The 18,154-nt window shown below is 36.8% G+C and overlaps 1 protein-coding gene across 7 annotated transcripts in view; it reads left to right on the top strand.

Annotated features, from left to right (window-relative positions):
* SYCP1 (synaptonemal complex protein 1) overlaps positions 1-18,154 on the top strand; it is a 147,407-nt gene that overhangs the window by 8,021 nt on the left and 121,232 nt on the right. For all 7 annotated transcript variants that reach the window (XM_059885031.1, XM_059885030.1, XM_059885027.1 and 4 more), the window contains 4 exons: positions 8,520-8,578; positions 9,807-9,876; positions 10,746-10,819; positions 14,843-14,951. In XM_059885031.1, the coding sequence (XP_059741014.1) occupies positions 8,520-8,578; positions 9,807-9,876; positions 10,746-10,819; positions 14,843-14,951 (312 nt within the window). The remainder of the gene's footprint in view (positions 1-8,519; positions 8,579-9,806; positions 9,877-10,745; positions 10,820-14,842; positions 14,952-18,154) is intronic.

Raw genomic sequence — 18,154 nt, 5'->3', positions numbered from 1 at the left:
TAATAACAAGATTCTTAATTCTTTGAGCTTCATAAAGCACAAAGGTTTTTGAAAGATAATATTATATATTTCAAAAGGTGTATATTGATACTTGACATTTATGGTTAGTTCTCATTTTAGTTAAAGTGTGATCTTGAGACTAACCTCTTCTGTCTAGAACAACCAGAAAATTGAATCAAAAATTATATATAGTCATATTCATAATAGAAAATACTGACGGAGGGCTATGCTGAAAGCATAGTACTTAAGAATAGCAATGTAGTATTTATAAATAGAATTCTCAAATTTCTTCTAAAGAAACATTATTTTAGAGGTTCTAGCAGGGGAGCGCAGCTACTCGTATACCCTTGACCGAAGACCGGTCCTCCTCTATCGGGGATGGTCATCCTCTTCGACCGAGCATGCAGGTTCGGGAGGGATGCATATGGAGCGGTGAGGGAGGAAGGGGACACCTGCCTAGCCAGCCAGATCAGCCGAATCAACCCTGGCGATCAGTGGGGTGACAGATGTCGCAACCATATCGCCCTCACATCCTAAAGAAACATTATTTTAAAACATTCTATTAAGGTTATGGTATATATGTGAAAGTGCATGTATTTATTTTGTGTGTATTTTGATGTTAATTGTAAAGTAGGAATTTTTTTGTTTTGATGAAAAACATTGTCTGATTTTCAAAAATAATAGTGTTTGTCTTTGTCATTAATCTGACACCAGCTCTACTTTGTTATTTGTTTGTTTCTGCCAAGAATCTATTGGGAAATACTGTGTACCTGCTTTTCCAGGATAGCTTCTATTTTTCAAATTTTAATTGATATCACACAGCTTATTGCTTAAGAGCTTGGACTGAAGAGTTAGATATCCCTGTGTTCAAATTCAAACTTTCAGTTTTTATCTGCCTGATCTTGAATAATTTATGTAACCTCTCTGCCCTTCTGTTTATTAAAGTACCTCTTAGTGTTGTTTAGAGAATTAAATTCGGTAATAAATATAAAATGCTTAGAACAGTGCAAAGTACTCAATATATATTAGCTGTTAATGTTATTTCCAGTATTGCTAGTTTTTTATTCTTGATCCCTGCCTATAGTACTTAGCTTTTGTAACTATATATACTTTCTAGAATGTACTGCTCCACTATCAGCAGTTCCACTATACCCTGTTTATTCAACTTTCAAGATTAACTTTTCTGCCTAGATATAAAAAGTGGTGAAAAGTATATGGATGTGGGTAGAGAGATTCTATATTGATTGCCTTGTAGGAAGTAACCTGGGCTAGAGAGACAAGGCTGTTAGTTCTTTCTTCTGTTTAGTTTTAAGCTAAGTCAGAGATCAGTTGGTGGGAGAGGTTAGAACTTTTTAAACATTTTTTAGGTGCTTTCTTATATGAACTAAAGAGTGTATCTTTTTTCCCCCAATATTTCAGTTTATCTGATTATTTATGGCCATGCTGTATGGCTTGTGGGATCTTAGTTCCCCAAATAAGGATTGAACCTGTGCCCTTGGCAGTGAAAGTATAGAGTTCTAACCACTGGACTGCTGGGGAAGTCCCTGGTCCTCTTTCAAGGCTTTTTTGATATTGAGCTACATGAGCTGTTTCTATGTTTTGGAGATTAATCCTTCGTTGGTTGCTTGTTTGCAAATATTTTCTTCCATTCTGAGGGTTTTTTTGTTTCGTTTATGGTTTTCTTTGCTGTGCAAAACCTTTTAAGTATAATTAGGTCCCAGTTATTTTCATTACTCTAGGAGGTGGGTCGAAAAAGATCTTGCTGCAAGTTATGTCATAGAGTGTCCTGCCTATGTTTTCTTTTGAGAGTTTTATAGTATATGGCATTATATTTAGTTCTTTTATTCGTTTTGAGTTTTTTTTGTGTATTACAGTTTTCTAATTTCATTTGTGTACATTTGTAGCTGTCTAGTTTTCCCAGTGCCACTTATTGAAGAGATTGTTTTTTCTCCATTGTACATTCTTGCCCTAAACAAGTCTTAATACTTGCCTTATATTTAGTGTGAACTCCATATGTATTCTCGCTTTAAGCCTTTATTTTTCTGTTGTGATTTTCTGTTTTTTATTCATTCAACATTTAAAAAAGTACCTACTATGTACCATGAAATGTTCTAGATGCTGAGGGAAAACAATAGTAAAGATACAAATTTTCTGCTGTTATGGAGTATGTACTCTAGTAAGGGGACACATACCATAAATGAGTAAATATAATGTATGTTAGGTGCTGATAACTGTTTAAAAAGAGAATATTTTGGGATAGAGTATTTGGGGAAGTTTTTTTCTGATTAAGTGCTATTTGATTAGAGACCTGAATAATTGAGGGGTTGTACCATGAAGCTGTTTTGGGAATGAGTTATTTCAGGCAGAAGAAATAGTAAATGCAAAATCCCTTAGTCGAGAGCCTGTTTAATCTTTTCAAGTCATAACAATGAGGTCACTGTGCTGTTACTTCCTGTATTTCTTACCTTTTTTTGGTTTATATTTTAGCAGATAGGCAATTCAGGTTCAGATCATAAGTTCTATCTTACCTTTTGTGTGTTGGGATTCCATTACCAGTTCAGTTTTCAAAGCTTTTGCTGTGTTACTTTGGGTCTGTTTCATATATGCTGCACTCAAGATTAGATTAGTTCTGGGACTTGGATAGTGATTTCAGAGCCTCTGCTGTATTTGCCTTGGGTCTATCTTGGGTATGCACATCCTCCCTTTTCCCTATGGGACTTGTACCTAGTCATATAAATAATTAGCAGTCCTCTTCTTCAGCTCTCTCTAGCATTACCCTCCTCACCCTCAGCCTTAAAGACGTCCTGTCCTTTTGTCCCTTGGCCAGAATCATGGAGTTTCTCCTGGGGTTTTGTATGTCCTTTCTGCCGTGGCTGCTGTAGCTTCACTTCTGGGGCCACCCTTGAGACAGGGCTGGAAGAGAGAAAAAAAAATTAGAATTTCCTTTTGCTGCTCATGCTTCTTGTTAGATTTCTGCTGGGCCCTTACATTTTTAGTAATTCTAGAAGAGAAGGTAGGAAAAAACTAAACAAACAGGGAACTTGCCTTCACATGAGTCACTTCTTTAGCTTTTTACTTTTCTTCCCAATCTACCTGCTTTTGCTTAGTTTTCAGATTCTTTAAGTAGTTGCTTTATAGATTTCATTCTGAGTTTTTGTTGTAATCAATGGTAGAGAAAGGCTATAGTGGGCTTATTCCATCCTGACTGATACTGGAAATTGGTTTAGATTTTCTGAGTTATAATTCTCAACTATTCTTGGTCTCATGATTCATTATTATCTTTTTAGGTCATTGTTTCTTTTAATAACTCAAAAAATTCCTCCAGCTTTTTAAATGTCTTTGGGAGGAAGGTTGGTCTGAATTACTTTGTTGTTACCAGAAAACAGAGTCATTTAATGACAACTCTTATTTTCATGTTGAAATCTGTGTGTGTTTTGTTGTTGGTTTTTGGCTACGTCATGTAGCTTGTGGGATCTTAGTTCTCCACCAGGGATTGAACCCAGGCCCCTTGCAGTGATAGTGTGGAGTCCTAACCACTGGACTGCCAGGGTTAGTTGAAATTAAGAACTTTAAACAGGGAGTTGAAATTTCTTATACTGAAATCTCTGTAGCTTCTCTATTCTTAATGTAATTCTTCTCCTTAAGGCATATAGAAAAAGTCTAAAGCGCATTTTTATCTCTTTAGATTTTTAAAGATAGTTACTTGTCCTTTTTGAATCTTATCTTCTGTAACCTACATTTTCAAGATTCTTTGTGCTTTTGTTATTTTGGTTTGTCTGTTTGAATATTTAGGAGTACAGACCTGTATGAGGTAATCTAATTTGTAATTTGACCTGTGTAAAGGCCTATTTCTTGTCTAATTGTAGGTGTCATTAATGAACTTTAAAGTCAGCTTATTTGCTAGTTACATTGTATTAAAGGCTTAGTGATTTCATTATTAATTAAAATCTTTAACTTTTTTTTACTTCATTATTTACACATGCATTTAGACTTCTGGATCCAAAGAGCATTCTTTGCATTTATCCCTACTATAATTTCATTAGGCATATCTCTGTTTTAATCATGTACCACCACTTATTATTTTGGGATCCTGGCAAATAACATAATTTTTCTGTGTCACACTTTTGTTATCTATGAAATGGGGATAACCACAGTTCTATTTACCTATACTTAGATTTCATATATAATATATGTATTTATGTGTATATTTTTCCCTTTGCCAGGACTCAGGCATTTTTTTGGTCCTTATGTCAGGTCAGTTTCTCTCTCTCCCTCAGTTCTTGTCTCATCAGTAACAAAAATTTGGAATGACAGACTAAAGGTTTCAAACAACAGACAACTCAATTACAACTCAAGCAGACATATCTTTTAGCTCAGTTAGTAAAGAATCCACCTGCAATGCAGGAGACCCCAGTTCGATTCCTGGGTTGGGACGATCTACTGAAGAAGGGATAGGCGCCCACTCTAGTATTGTTGGGCATGCTTTGTGGCTCAGCTGGTAAAGAATCTGCCTGAAATATGGGAGACCTGGGTTTGATCCCTGGGTTGGAAAGATTTACTGGAGAAGGGAAAGGCTACCCACTCCAGTATTCTGGCCTGGAGAATTCCCTGAACTGTATAGTCCATGGGGTCGCAAAGAGTTGAACACGACTGAGCAACTTTCTCTTTGTTTCACTTTCTCAAGATGTGGGAGCAGGCTGACCCCAAAGGAGTCATTGTCCTCCCAACCCCTTTTGGCTTCCCTCTTTTTATACTTCTCCTCTCCTCCTTTTTGTTGTGCCCTGTGCAAAATAGGGGTTTTACCCACCATCAATCAAGAAAAGGAATGCAAATAGGCATAAACTCAAGGTTGATTGACAGTTGCAATTTATATAACAGGCTCTGTTGTGTATGTCTTCCTATAATTCAGTCTGTTATAATCAGATGTATATATGTATAGAATATTTATGAACCCTAAATGAGCTCCTAGCTGCCTAAGGTTACTTGAAGAAGCCCCTGTGGGTAGTTTGTATCCACTCTGTGCCTAGGACACAAGTACAGGAGTGGAGTAAGTCTCTGTGGTTATTTTGTAGCATATCTGTGAGCTCTCCTGAGTGTGTCTGGGATGGGTTTAGAGATCAGCTTGGATTCCTTTCCTCATTGCTCATGCCTATCTTCCTACCTAACACTTAAAAGTTACAGTTTTGTCAGGACAGTCATTTGAATCTATGTGTAATAGTCTTTCTTTAGACCAGAAAAGTTTTATGATATCTTTGGCCACTTATTCTGATTTCTGTTTGGGCATACTTGTTATTTATTTGTTGGCCCTTGTTTTTCATTTCTATAATTGTTTTAATATTTGTTGTCTCACCTCTTTCATGTTCTCTTTTCTTTGTTTGATAGTATTTTTTCATGGCCTTGTGTAGATTTTCTAACCATATACATCATTGAAATAAGCAAGAACTATCTAGACTAAATGAATAAACAAGATGTTAAACTGGCTTTGGACATAGTATAGTGGTTGAATCCTCTTTTGATATTTATAGTTGTATGGCCAGTCACTGAACAGTTTCTAATGTTTTCACCTTGCATGGGTCTACTTTTGGTAGGGAATCTCCTTTCTGTCCCTTCTGCCTCTTTTTCTGATACTCTGATAACTTTTGTGGAATATATGATTCTTAGTGAGTTTAGTCAACAAACTCAGGCATGCACAAAATTTTTATATCTTAAAATGTTAAAAAATCTTAAAGCCTTTATTCTGCTCACATGGAAGAAATTTATCTTAGTAAATTTGAATTTTTCTTCATTACCTGGGGTTGTATATAAATTTGGGGGTGCCCATATAGTGCCATGTGGTAGAGAGGGACATTGACTTCTCAGTCATCTGTCCTTTGAGACTTTGATCATTTCGATAGGTATTCAGTTACTGGTCTACATAGATTGTTGCTAAGCTGTTCCTGATACGAGTCCTCAGGGCCTATTCAGTTGCGCTGATCCTGTGTGCTTTATCCTGTGCTTTATCCTGCTAAGATGGGACCTTAGCTTCACAAATTCCCTTGTCCCAACATACTGTGTACAGTATGACATTTGACTGTGTACAGTATGTTAGGACAAGGGAATTTGTGAAGCTAAGGTCCCATCTGTCTAGATATATTTGACAGTCATTTCTTCTCAGGTTTTGTCATCTTCCTAGGGATGACTGTCCCACTCTGCTCTTAGTTTGTGCAAAAAGAAAATCTCAGTCTCACTCTACTCTTGGTTTGCCTAAACTCTTTGGTTTCTGTGTTCCCCAACCCTGAGGCTTAGCTTGATGAGTGTAGAGGGCTATGGAATCATTGCATAAGTACTTGCCAGAATCCAGTAAGCTCTCTGTTTCCTTTTTAAAGGCTTTTTCCCCTGCAAACTGTAAATATTTTTTAAGACTAGAGGATGGTAGCTTTGTTCTGATTTGTGTATTTTGAAAATCTATTACTTGCTTATATCTTGACTCTTTCCCTTAACCCCAACACTGGGGATTTGGAACTCAGACATTTTTGTTGCTTTTGGTTGAATCATCTCTCATCTAAGACAATGAATGCAGCAAGATCTAGTTGGCCAAATTAGGGCAAAGTAAGTGTGTGTGTGTGTATGTGTGTGTGTGTATACACATAAGAGACAGAAAGAAATAAGGGTTAGAGAGAGAGGGAAGGGAGGAGGGAATGTGAAAGGAGGGAGTGAGCTGGGGGTGGGGAGATGAATAGATACCAAGAAAACAAAAAAGATAGGTTTTATTGGTTACAATTATTATATCAGTACATTAGAACATTTTACTACCAAAGTCCCTTCTCTATGCCCCGCTGTAGCAACTTGCTCCTGACAACTATAAAGTACATCTATACCAATTTATTTTATTTTTTGTAGTTTTATTATCTTTCCAGTACTTGTCTATTGGAAGAATGACTGGAGGGTATTTTGGAAGTACTGATGATGATGGTAATGGGAAGATTGGAAGTGTTGGCAATAGGATGCAATTCTTTGGCACAAATAGTTTTTGTGGAATAGAGATTTGTTGCTAACTGTGTTGGGTAGTAAATATGAAACAGTGAATGGATGGAGTGAGAAGGATGAACTTTCTGTTGAAATACCAATGTGTTCTGTCTCTATTTCTTTAACTTTTCCAGCCCATTAATATTCAAATAAAAGCGGTCTGGCTCCTGTTCCATGTGCTTTGATAAGTCTAGAGCTCTTTCCAGTATTTTTGAGAATACAAGAATACTTATATCTTCTAAAGTCAGTTCATTTGGCTCCTCATTGACATTTGAGTCTATCATAGCTGCCATTCTTGTTTTGCAGCTTGTTACTAAGAATCTGGAACTAATACTGTCCCTTCAGTTTATCATGGTTTTTGTGATTCTTGGCCCAAACGGGTGGAATTATGAAGGGATAGTCACATTGTCTTTTACTGCCTTGTGCCTTAATTCTCTGTAGTACCACATATCAACACTCAGTTTGAGTATAGTTAGTAGCTCAGGTTAAAAAAAAAAACTAAAAAAAAAAAAAAAAAACAAACCCTAAAAATATTGTAGAGGATTTACAGGAGATTTCTCTTTGGGACTACACTTATTCTTAGCTTATTCTTGTCTTGACATTTATTTTCCTTTCTGTCTCTTCAAAAAATAGAGCAGAAACAAGAGTGAGATTTATGTTTCATTTAAAATTCACCTCATGGACACAGATGTACAGAACAGTCTTTTGGACTCTGTGGGAGAGGGAGGGCGGATGATTTGGGAGAATGGCATTGAAACATGTATAATATCATATAAGAAATGAATCACCAGTCCAGGTTCGATGCAGGATACAGGATGCTTGGGCCTGGTGTACTTGGATGACCCAGAGGGATGGTATGGGGAGGGAGGTGGGAGGGGGGTTCAGGATTGGGAACACGTGTACACCTGTGGCGGATTCATGTTGATGTATGGCAAAACCAATACAATATTGTAAAGTTTAAAAAAAAAAAAAAAGAAATGCTATCCAGTGGGTGGTGGTCCAATGGAAAGGACCTGCCTGAGTCCTGCATATGGTTTCTCACTCTAATAAAAAGTGTCTTTTATCCTTGGGACACTCACTTAGCTTTTTCTCTGTTAAGTAGAGGACCTCAAAGTTTTCTTCTAAGAAAAAAAAAATAAAAGTCACCTCATGAATCTTAAAAATACAAAGGAAAAATACTTCACACATAGTTCTTAAATCCCAAATTATTGTAAATGCTAAAACTATAAATATATTATAAAATTTGAATAAATTAATGAGTAATAATAATTCTATAAAAGGAAATTAGAGATAACTGAACCGCTCCAACTTTTGAGGTAGTTGTCATGAAGTATGACCATGCCTTATGTAAATTATTTTTAATACTACTTTAAATGACTCAAAAGATGTACCAATATCCTTTACTAACACAGATTTTTAAATATTTTAATGCTTACCTGAGACATTTGAGTGTTACCTTGTTGGAATCATAGTTGTTTTAAATTTAATTTTGAAATATTTTATATTTATAACAGATGAATATGAACGAGAAGAAACTAGGCAAGTTTATATGGACCTAAATAGTAACATAGAGGTAAGTGGTAGTGAAAATCTGAATATTTTAAACAGAGGCATTTCTAAGCAAATTAGAGTAATAGCTACAAAAATATGAACAATTGTTCTTGCTAAAGGGATTATTATTTACCTTTTGATATATGATTATATCTAGTAAAATTCTCAAGATTCCATACTATGAGTATTAATGTTTTGTTTTTTAGTGGTTTTTTAATTTACATGTTAGTGACACCATTTAACTTAATTTATTAGATATTAACTCTGTGTCAGAGACTAGCACATTTTGACATATAACCATTAATGTGAAAAACATAGCAAGTATTATTAATCTGTGTCTGGTGCCTGTTTACTTTTTTAAAAAATCCCACCCCCTATCATTCTTCAGTTTGCTTCTCTGCTGTAATTCTTACTTTTTTGTTTCTCAGACTTGCTAAACTCTTTCTGATCTTGCTTCTCTGAATTTGTTCTTTCTATCTAGAACTTTTCGTATCCAAGATCTTGTGCAAATGTATATGCTTAATTCTGCTTTTTTATTACCCTCATTATTTCACCTAAAATATCTTTCTAGTCAGTCGTCTTCTCTCCTCACCTTGTCTTAACTTCCCTGAAGAGCACTTGAAACTGCATGATATTTATTTGATATACACGTGTGCATGTGTGTGTGTGTGTATGTGTGTATTTGTGTTGGTATGTCTTCTTTCTTATACTGAAATGAAAGGATAAGGACTTTGTCTTATATCCTAAATGCCTAAAACAGTGCCTGGCACATAATTGACAGTAACTATTTATTAAATGAATAAATGAATTCATCCAGTTTTACAAATCAGGATTTGTTGAATGTTGAATGAACCCATGCTGACAGGTAGGAAGTATAATTTGAACTCTTATGGGGAGAGACCTCACAGAGATTATACTCTAGTAGATTGTAAGCAAAAATCAGTTGAAAATTACAGATTTTGGTATGGGCTATTAAGTGAATGACTAGAGTACTAATAATTGTTTTGCTACTCTTTGGTATTATATAACCTGTCTCCAGTGCCTTTAAGCATCTGAGAAGCTACCATAACAGGCACTCTCAGTACATTTTAGTAAATTGTTTAATTATTAAAAGTTACAGAATTTTCATTATTCAATGTTGTATAGTTTTAAATGTAATGATCACTTGATACAAATTTATTATTTTCATTGCTTCAAGAAAGCTATTTAAAAAGCCTTAGTATGATTCTTAAAACTTAAATATATTTCAGAAAATGATAATAGCTTTTGAGGAACTTCGTGTGCAAGCTGAGAGTTCCAGACTGGAGATGCATTTTAAGTGTAGGAATCTTTTTATTTTAAATATTACTCTTCTGCTATTTATATTTTTAATAAATTCTGTTAATGTTTTCATACCTTCAGCTTGATGCCTAAACTATTGGAAACTTTTATACTGTATATGGTTTTATAAGCCCCTCAAAATCTTGTGGAATGTGGCAGAGGATTGGTATGTGTTAAAAATAACCTGTTTGACTCAAAAGCTACATTTTCCCTGAAATCAAATTATGGTTTGTACTTAAGTTTTTGGAAGTGTGATTTGGTTTTATTTTTACATTTCTTGGTCAAGTTGCATGTTAAAATAATAATAGATATATTTTTAAAATCTGTTATTTCAGATTTGTGTGTTATAAAGAAGAAAACTTTTATATATGTGCTGTTATAAAAATTATAGAATGTTAGAAAGTTATTGTAACTTGCTACTGCTGCTAAGTCACTTCAGTCGAGTCCGACTCTGTGCGACCCCATAGACGGCAGCCCACGAGGGTCCCCCGTCCCTGGGATTCTCCAGGCAAGAACACTGGAGTGGGTTGCCATTTCCTTCTCCAGTGCATGAAAGTGAAGAGTGAAAGTGAAGTCGCTCAGTCGTGCCGGACTCTTAGCGACCCCATGGACTGCAGCCCACCAGGCTCCTCTGTCCATGGGATTTTCTAGGCAAGAGTATTGGAGTGGGGTGCCATTGACTTCTCCGTATTATAACTTAGATATTGTTAAATTTACTAAACAGAAGTTTAGCAGCAAGAAGATAGCAGTTTCATCTTTTCACATTGGAATTTAATATCTAGATAAATAACAAAGTGAAATAAAATATCAGAAACTTAAAATTTTGTTTGTGATAGTTACATTAAAGTATATTTGTTTTACTTTCAAAGTAAAGGAAGATTATGAAAAAATCCAACACCTTGAAGAAGAGTACAAGAAGGAAATAAATGACAAGGAAAAGCAGGTATTTTTTACAAATCTATTTTCTGTATCCTTTATATTTGCTAATAAATGAGATACTTAAAATTTCATGAGAAATTTTTATTTGCTGCCTGCTTGATAAAGTTTTGAATTTTAATATTATGTATATTTAAATATATTTTCCATATGCCTTAATTTCCATTGACTCAAATTTGTACATATTGAATGCTATCCCTTTTTAAAAAATCCGTGGATCTTCTACAATATTTATATTAGTGGGTATTAGGACATTCTGTAAATATATATTATTTTGTGAGGACTTTTGTTCAGATAAAAACTTCATAAAATATAAATATGATCATGATTATGCAACCCACATTTTGCAGTTTATTTTGAAATATGTGATTCATGACACCAATGAAGGTGAACTAAAACGTTCTTTTGCTTCTTTCTGTTAATGTCACATAGTGGGAAACTTGAAAATGGTGAGTTTATATTCTTTTAGAGTCACAAGAATGTTGATTTCAGATGATGATTATGCCAACTTTAACAGTTTCCAGCTTTCTGAATTCAGAATGGAAAATGAAATATAGAAAGGAATCTTTGGGTAGTATAGTTATTTTGACTATCATCTCTCTACTTCTCCCTATTTTTTCTGAGTTTTTATCTGACTTGGCACAAATACCTTGTAATTATAGATAACAAGGATATGTACTAAACAATAATGGCAAATATTAATTGAAAGTACAAAGAAGATTCTTAGAGTTTTCTGTAAAGTGAGGTGAAGTCACTCAGTCATGTCCGACTCTTAGTGACCCCATGGATTGCAGCCTACCAGGCTCCTCCATCCATGGGATTTTCCAGGCAAGAGTACTGGAGTGGGGTGCCATTGCCTTCTCCTTGACTTCATTCTTATATGTATTATACTTTGATCTTTTAAAAGAGCTAGCATTTTTTTCTGTATTTTAACCATATTTTTAAACCAGATTTCTGAAAGAAGGAGGTATTCTTAAAAGGGAAAAGTGTGCTTATTATACAGAACACAAAAATAGAATAAAGTGCTGAGAAGCTTGTTGGAATCCGGAGTGTATGAGCTGAACTTTCAGATCTTGGGTGTTCTTTATAAAAATGATGCTGTGGCCAGCTAGTGTTTTGGTGGGGACTCTGTGTTTGTTGTTTAGTTGCTTTGTTGTATCTGACTCTTTGCAACCCCATGGACTGCAGCACGCCAAGCTTTCCTGTCCTTCACTATCTCCCAGAGTTTGCTCAAACTCAAGTCCTTTGAGTTGGTGGTACCATCCAATCATCTCATTCACTGTTGCCCCCTTTTTTTCCTGCTCTCCATCTTTCCCGTATTTCCAGTGAGTTGGCTCTTCACATCAAGTGGCCAAAGTATTGGAGTTTCAGCTTCAGCATCAGTCCTTCCAGACAATATTCAGAGTTGATTTCCTTTAAGATTGACTGGTTTGATCTCCTTGCTGTCCAGGGTACTCTCAAGAGTCCTTTCTAGCACCACAGTTTGAAAGGATCAATTTTTCAACAGTTGGCCTTCTTTATTGTCCAACTCTCACATCCATACATGACTACTGGAAAAACCGTTGCTTTGACTATACAGATCTTTGTTGGCAAAGTGACTTCTCTGCTTTTGAATACACTGTCTAGGTTTGTCATAGCTTTTCTTCCAAGGAACAAGCATCTTTTACTTTTGTTGCTGCAGTTACCATCAGCAGTGATTTTGGAGCCCAAGAAAATAAAATCTGTTAACTGTTTCCACTTTTTCCCCATTTGTTTGCCATGAAGTGATGGAACTGGATGCCATGATCTTAGTTTTTTTCATGTTGAATTTCAAGCCAGCCTTTTCAGTTTCCTCTTTCACCTTCATCAAGAGGCTCTTTAGTTCCTATTCACTTTCTACCATTAGAGTAGTATCATCTCCATATCTGGGTTGTTGATATTTTTCCCGGCAATCCTGATTCCAGCTTGTGATTCATTCTGCCTAGCATTTCTCATGATGTACTCTGCATATAAGTTAAAAAATAGGGTAACAATATATAGCCTTGACACACTCCTTTTCCTGTTTGATATCAGTCTGTTGTTCCATATCTGGTTCTAACTGTTGCTTCTTGACCTGCATATAGGTTTTTCAGGAGGCAGGTATGGTGGTCTGGTATTCCCATCTCTTTAGGAATTTTCCATAGTTTGTAGTGATCCATACAGTAAAGGCTTTTGCATAGTTAATGAAGCAGATGTTTTTCTAGAATTTCTTTGCTTTCTTCATGATCCAGTGAATATTGACAATTTGATCTCTGGTTTCTCTGCCTTTTCTAAATCCTTGTATATTTGGAAGTTCTAAGTGTTGTTATTTTCAAGACTTTTTTTTTTCCCTAGAAATCTCCAAATTCTTTTCCTGGGAGTGTAAACTTTGTTGATAGCATTTCGGGGCTGGGTTAGCAGGACAGGCTGAGTCTCATCATTCCATATGTTGACTTCTTAGTTATATCTTTTGTCTCCAACCTTTCCTGTGCCTGGAAATCCAGGTTTAGAGATCTTTTGGTTTTTTTTTTCCCCCTCTGATTTGATCATGCTGGTGTCTCTTGCAAAGATGGAATAGGCTTGTTCTCTGATTGGCTTTCAGGGAGTAGCATCCAGGAAAGGAGGGTTAAGAGGCCTAGAGAAGACTTACTACTCTTAGCAAACTTCCAATCTCCTTGTACCTTTTGTTGTTGTTCAGTCTCTCAGTCATGTCAAACTCTTTGCAACCCTATGGACTGCAGCAAGCCAGGCTTCCCTGTCCTTCACTATCTCCCTGAACTTGCTCAAACTCATGTTGATTGAGTTGGTGATGCCCTCTAACCATCTCATCCTCCGTCGTCCCCTTCTCCTGCCTTCAGTCTTTCCCAGCAGCAGGGTCTTTTCCAATGAGTCAGTTCTTCACATCAGGTGGCCAAAGAATTGGAGCTTCAGCATCAGTCCTTCTAATGAATATTCAGGATTGATTTCCTTTAGGATTGACTGGTTTAATCTCCTTGCAGTCCAAGGGACTCTCAAGAGTCTTCTCCTTTTACTTAGTCTCCTGTTTCATACCTAGCTTCCACAGTGTCTGTGCTTCAAATTCTTGAAACATTCTGGGTTTCTTTAGGATTGAACTATCTTGCTTCTCATTTGTAATCTTCCCTGTGTAGACTCTTAGTTTTGATCTTGCATTTCTATGCTAAATCATTTTCTGTTCCCTTTCACTGTTTTCCTTTTTTACATTTTGTGGCTTAGATTATAGAAGTCTCATGGTTTCATGGAAGATGAAGTCCATCTTTGTTGTTTTTCTGGTGATTTTTTGGGTGGTTTGAAGATGAAAATAGGGTAGGGAGGTCTTTCTACCATCTTGAATCTGTGAGTCTTCAGTCTATAAGTTTATCTTTCACCTTTCCTTTACATGCACTCTATTCTAGCCATCTAAACATTTCAGCTCTCTGAATAGAAGCATGATCTTTTGATCCTTTGTATTCTTACACAAGTCTAGAATGCTCATTTCCTCCTGCTAACCTGAATACTTAGACAAGACTAAGTACTTGTCTATCAAGATTCAGTTCAATTCTTTGAGAAGGGTTAATTTTTGATTACATCCCCCAAGACTGATTTAGATTTTTTTTCTAATTCCTGTAAGATTTTTGTTCTATAATAATATTCAAGTTTAGTTGTTTGTCACCTGGTTTAGGCTATGAGTTTCTTGGATGACTTCCATCATGTCTGTATATTCAGTGCTTATTATGGTTTCTGGAACAGAGTAGGTGCTCAATAATATTTATAGAATAAATGAACCAGTAGATTCCAATATATAATCTTCTAAGTGATAACTTAAAATGCTTATTATAATATTAAGAATGTTGCACTAGTTTGCTCACTCCTTCATTCAATAAATGTTTGCTGTGCAAGCACATACTAAATGCCAGGCACAGACTGATGAAAAGCATATAAGGAAGTACATAAAATAATCATAGATGATGATTGGTGCTAAGGTATCATTTAATTTTTTGTATCTATAATGTATTATTTAAATATTTCATTTTAGGTATCACTGCTTTTGATCCAAAGTACTGAGAAAGAAAATAAAATGAAAGAGTTAACATTTCTGCTAGAGGAGTCCAGAAATAAAATTAATCAATTGGAGGAAAAGACAAGTAAGAATTTATATAAGAAAATATGATAATGTGTTATGTATTCCTCTTGTTATGTTTAAAATTTTAGCTTTCATTACAGTTTTATTGTAATGAAACAGTTTTGTAATGTTTTGGGCTTCCCTTGTGGCTCAGACAGTTAAAGAATCTGCCTGCAGTGCAGGAGACCCGGCTTCAATCCCTGGGTTGGGAAGATACCCTGGAGAAAGGAATGGCTATACACTCTAGTATTCTTGTCTGGAAAATCCCATGGACAGAGGAGCCAGGCGGGTTATAATCCATGGGGTTTCTAAGAATCAGATACGACTGAGCATGCATACACCATACACACACTAGTATCCTTGCCTGGGAAATCCCATGGACAGAGGAGCGTGGAAGGATACAGTCCGTGGGATCACAAAGAGTTGGACACAACTGAGCAACTAACACAGTTTTGTTGTAATGGTTTTTAATGCTGTAATTCTCCACCCAGGTTGAAAAGTTGGAGGAGGGAATAACAGTCACTTAGGAAGCTTTTTAAAAGAAGATGTGCTCCTCTTTTCCCTTTGCATACTCTCATTTTCTTCAAGTTTCAAGAAGGTGCTCCATGAAAACAGGGATCTTTGTCTTTTTTTGTTAATTGATGAGTTCCAAGTGCATAAAACAGTGCCTAATATATATTAGGCATCAAATATTTTGTAAATAAATGAATACTCTAGGAGCACTATGGAGACAGTTATTAATTAGTCTTGGAGCAAGGCATTTGGAAAGGCATTAAGGAAAAGTTGTTTGTTGAAGTAGACCATGAATGAGTCAAGTTGCTCAGTCATGTCTGACTGTTTGTGATCCCATGGACTGTCACCTACCAGGCTCCTCCATCCATGGCATTTTCCAGGCAAGAGTACTGGAGTGGGTTGCCATCTCCTTCTCTAGGCGATCTTCCTGACCCAGGGGGATCGAACCCATGTCTTCCGCATTGCAGGCAGGTACTTCACCGTCTGAGCCACCAGGGAACGAATGCTGTCAGGTATGCCAAAATGTTAAACCAGCAAATATTAAAGCCTAAATAAGACAGTTCAGAACTTCCCTGGTGATCCAGTGGTTAAGAATCCGCCTGCCAATGCAGGGGACATGGGTTTGATCCCTGATCCAAGAAGGTTCCACATGCCTCGGGGCAACTAAGTTCACCGGTCACAACTACTAAAAGAAAGAAAGAAAGTGAAGTTGCTCAGTCTTGTCCGACAATTTGTGACCCCATGGACTGTAGCCTACTAGGCTCCTCCACCCATAGGGTTTTCCAGGCAAGAGTACTGGAAAGTGAAAGTGAAGTCACTCAGTCATGTCCGAGTCTGCGACCCCATGGACTGTAGCCTACCAGGCTTCTCTGTCCATGGGATTTTCCAGGCAATAGTACTGGAGTGGATTGCCATTTCCTTCTCTAGGGGAATCTTCCCAACCCAGGGATCAAACGTGGGTCTCCTGCATTGTAGACAGACGCTTTACCATCTGAGCCACCAGGGAAGGAGGGGGTTGCCATTTCCTTCTCCAGGGTAAGTAGATCATAGATGATTAAAAGTCCACCTGACCTGCCTTTTGAGAAACCTATATGCAGGTCAGGAAGCAACAGTTAGAACTGGATATAGAACAACAAACTGGTTCCAAGTAGGAAAACGAGTACGTCAAGGCTGTATATCATCACCCTGCTTATTTAACTTATATGCAGAGTACATCATGAGAAACGTTGGGCTGGAAGAAGCACAAGCTGGAATCAAGATTGCCGGGAGAAATATTAATAACCTCAGATATGCAGATGACACCACCCTTATGGCAGAAAGTGAAGAGGAACCAAAAAGCCTCTTGATGAAAGTGGAGAGTGAAAAAGTTGGCTTAAAGCTCAACATTCAAAAGACAAAGATCATGGCATCTGGTCCCATCACTTCATGGGAAATAGATGAGGAAACAATGTCAGACTTTATTTTTGGGAGCTCCCAAATCACTGCAGATGGTGACTGCAGCCATGAAATTAAAAGATGCTTATTCCTTGGAAGAAAAGTTATGACCAACCTAGATAGCATATTGAAAAGCAGAGACATTACTCTGCCAACAAAGGTCCGTCTAGTCAAGGCTATGGTTTTTCCAGTGGTCATGTATGGATGTGAGAGTTGGACTGTGAAGAAAGCTGAGCGCCGAAGAATTGATGCTTTTGAACTGTGGTGTTGGAGAAGACTCTTTAGAGTCCCTTGGACTGCAAGGAGAGCCAACCAGTCCATTCTGAAGGAGATAAGCCCTGGGATTTCTTTGGAAGGAATGATGCTAAAGCTGAAACTCCAGTACTTTGGCCACCTCATGCGAAGAGTTGACTCATTAGAAAAGACTGTGATGCTGGGAGGGATTGGGGGCAGGAGGAGAAGGGGACGACAGAGGATGAGATGGCTGGATGGCGTCACTGACTCGATGGACGTGAGTCTGAGAGAGCTCCGGGAGTTGGTGATGGACAGGGAGGCCTGGTATGCTGCGATTCATGGGGTCCCAAAGAGTCGGACACGACTGAGTGACTGAACTGAACTGAGACAGTGAATTGGAGGAGGGAGTGTAGGCGAAAGAAATGGCTTGTGCAAGTCTTAAAAGTGTGGAAATTAGGGTATATTTGAAGCACTGATTACTATATATTAGTATACTAGTATAATATAAATATTAGTATATATCTTTAAGTCTGTATCTTAAAGAACTCAGATAGATGAGACTGGAAAAAATGTTTGGATCAGATTATGAAGGATCTTTAGGATCATGTAATATTTTAGACTATCTTTTTAGTGAGTGTTTTTCAAACTTGTTCAAGTAGTAAGGCACTTGAAAGGTGTGCCCTTTGTGAAATACTGTGCTCCTTTCAGAACATCATGGAGATCTTGTGGCATTTTTTCAGTTTTTTCTTAAAAACATGGCAAAGAATTATTTAGTTCCTGTTAACCTATGCCTGCTCATTTTACCTTGCTGTCATTACTGTGTCCTGTACTCCAGATATTGAAATTGTTTAACTTCTTTTACATTTTATGTTCTCCCTCTCTCACCAGCTTTTTGCTACTTCTACTAACCAAAATTAACCTTCTACCTCCTCTCCAAACCTATTGGCTAAATTCTGCTGAACTCCTTATTGTTAAGAGTGGCTTAAGCATTACTTGTAAGTCTCCTGTGATCTTGAGTGTCTTGAGGGCAGTGTCTTACTAAAT

The sequence above is a fragment of the Bos taurus genome, chromosome 3, assembly GCF_002263795.3.
Source record: "Bos taurus isolate L1 Dominette 01449 registration number 42190680 breed Hereford chromosome 3, ARS-UCD2.0, whole genome shotgun sequence".
In the NCBI taxonomy this organism is placed as follows: Eukaryota; Metazoa; Chordata; class Mammalia; order Artiodactyla; family Bovidae; genus Bos; species Bos taurus.
Note: the sequence above shows the minus strand (reverse complement) of the source record. Positions and strands in the feature narration are given on the sequence as shown.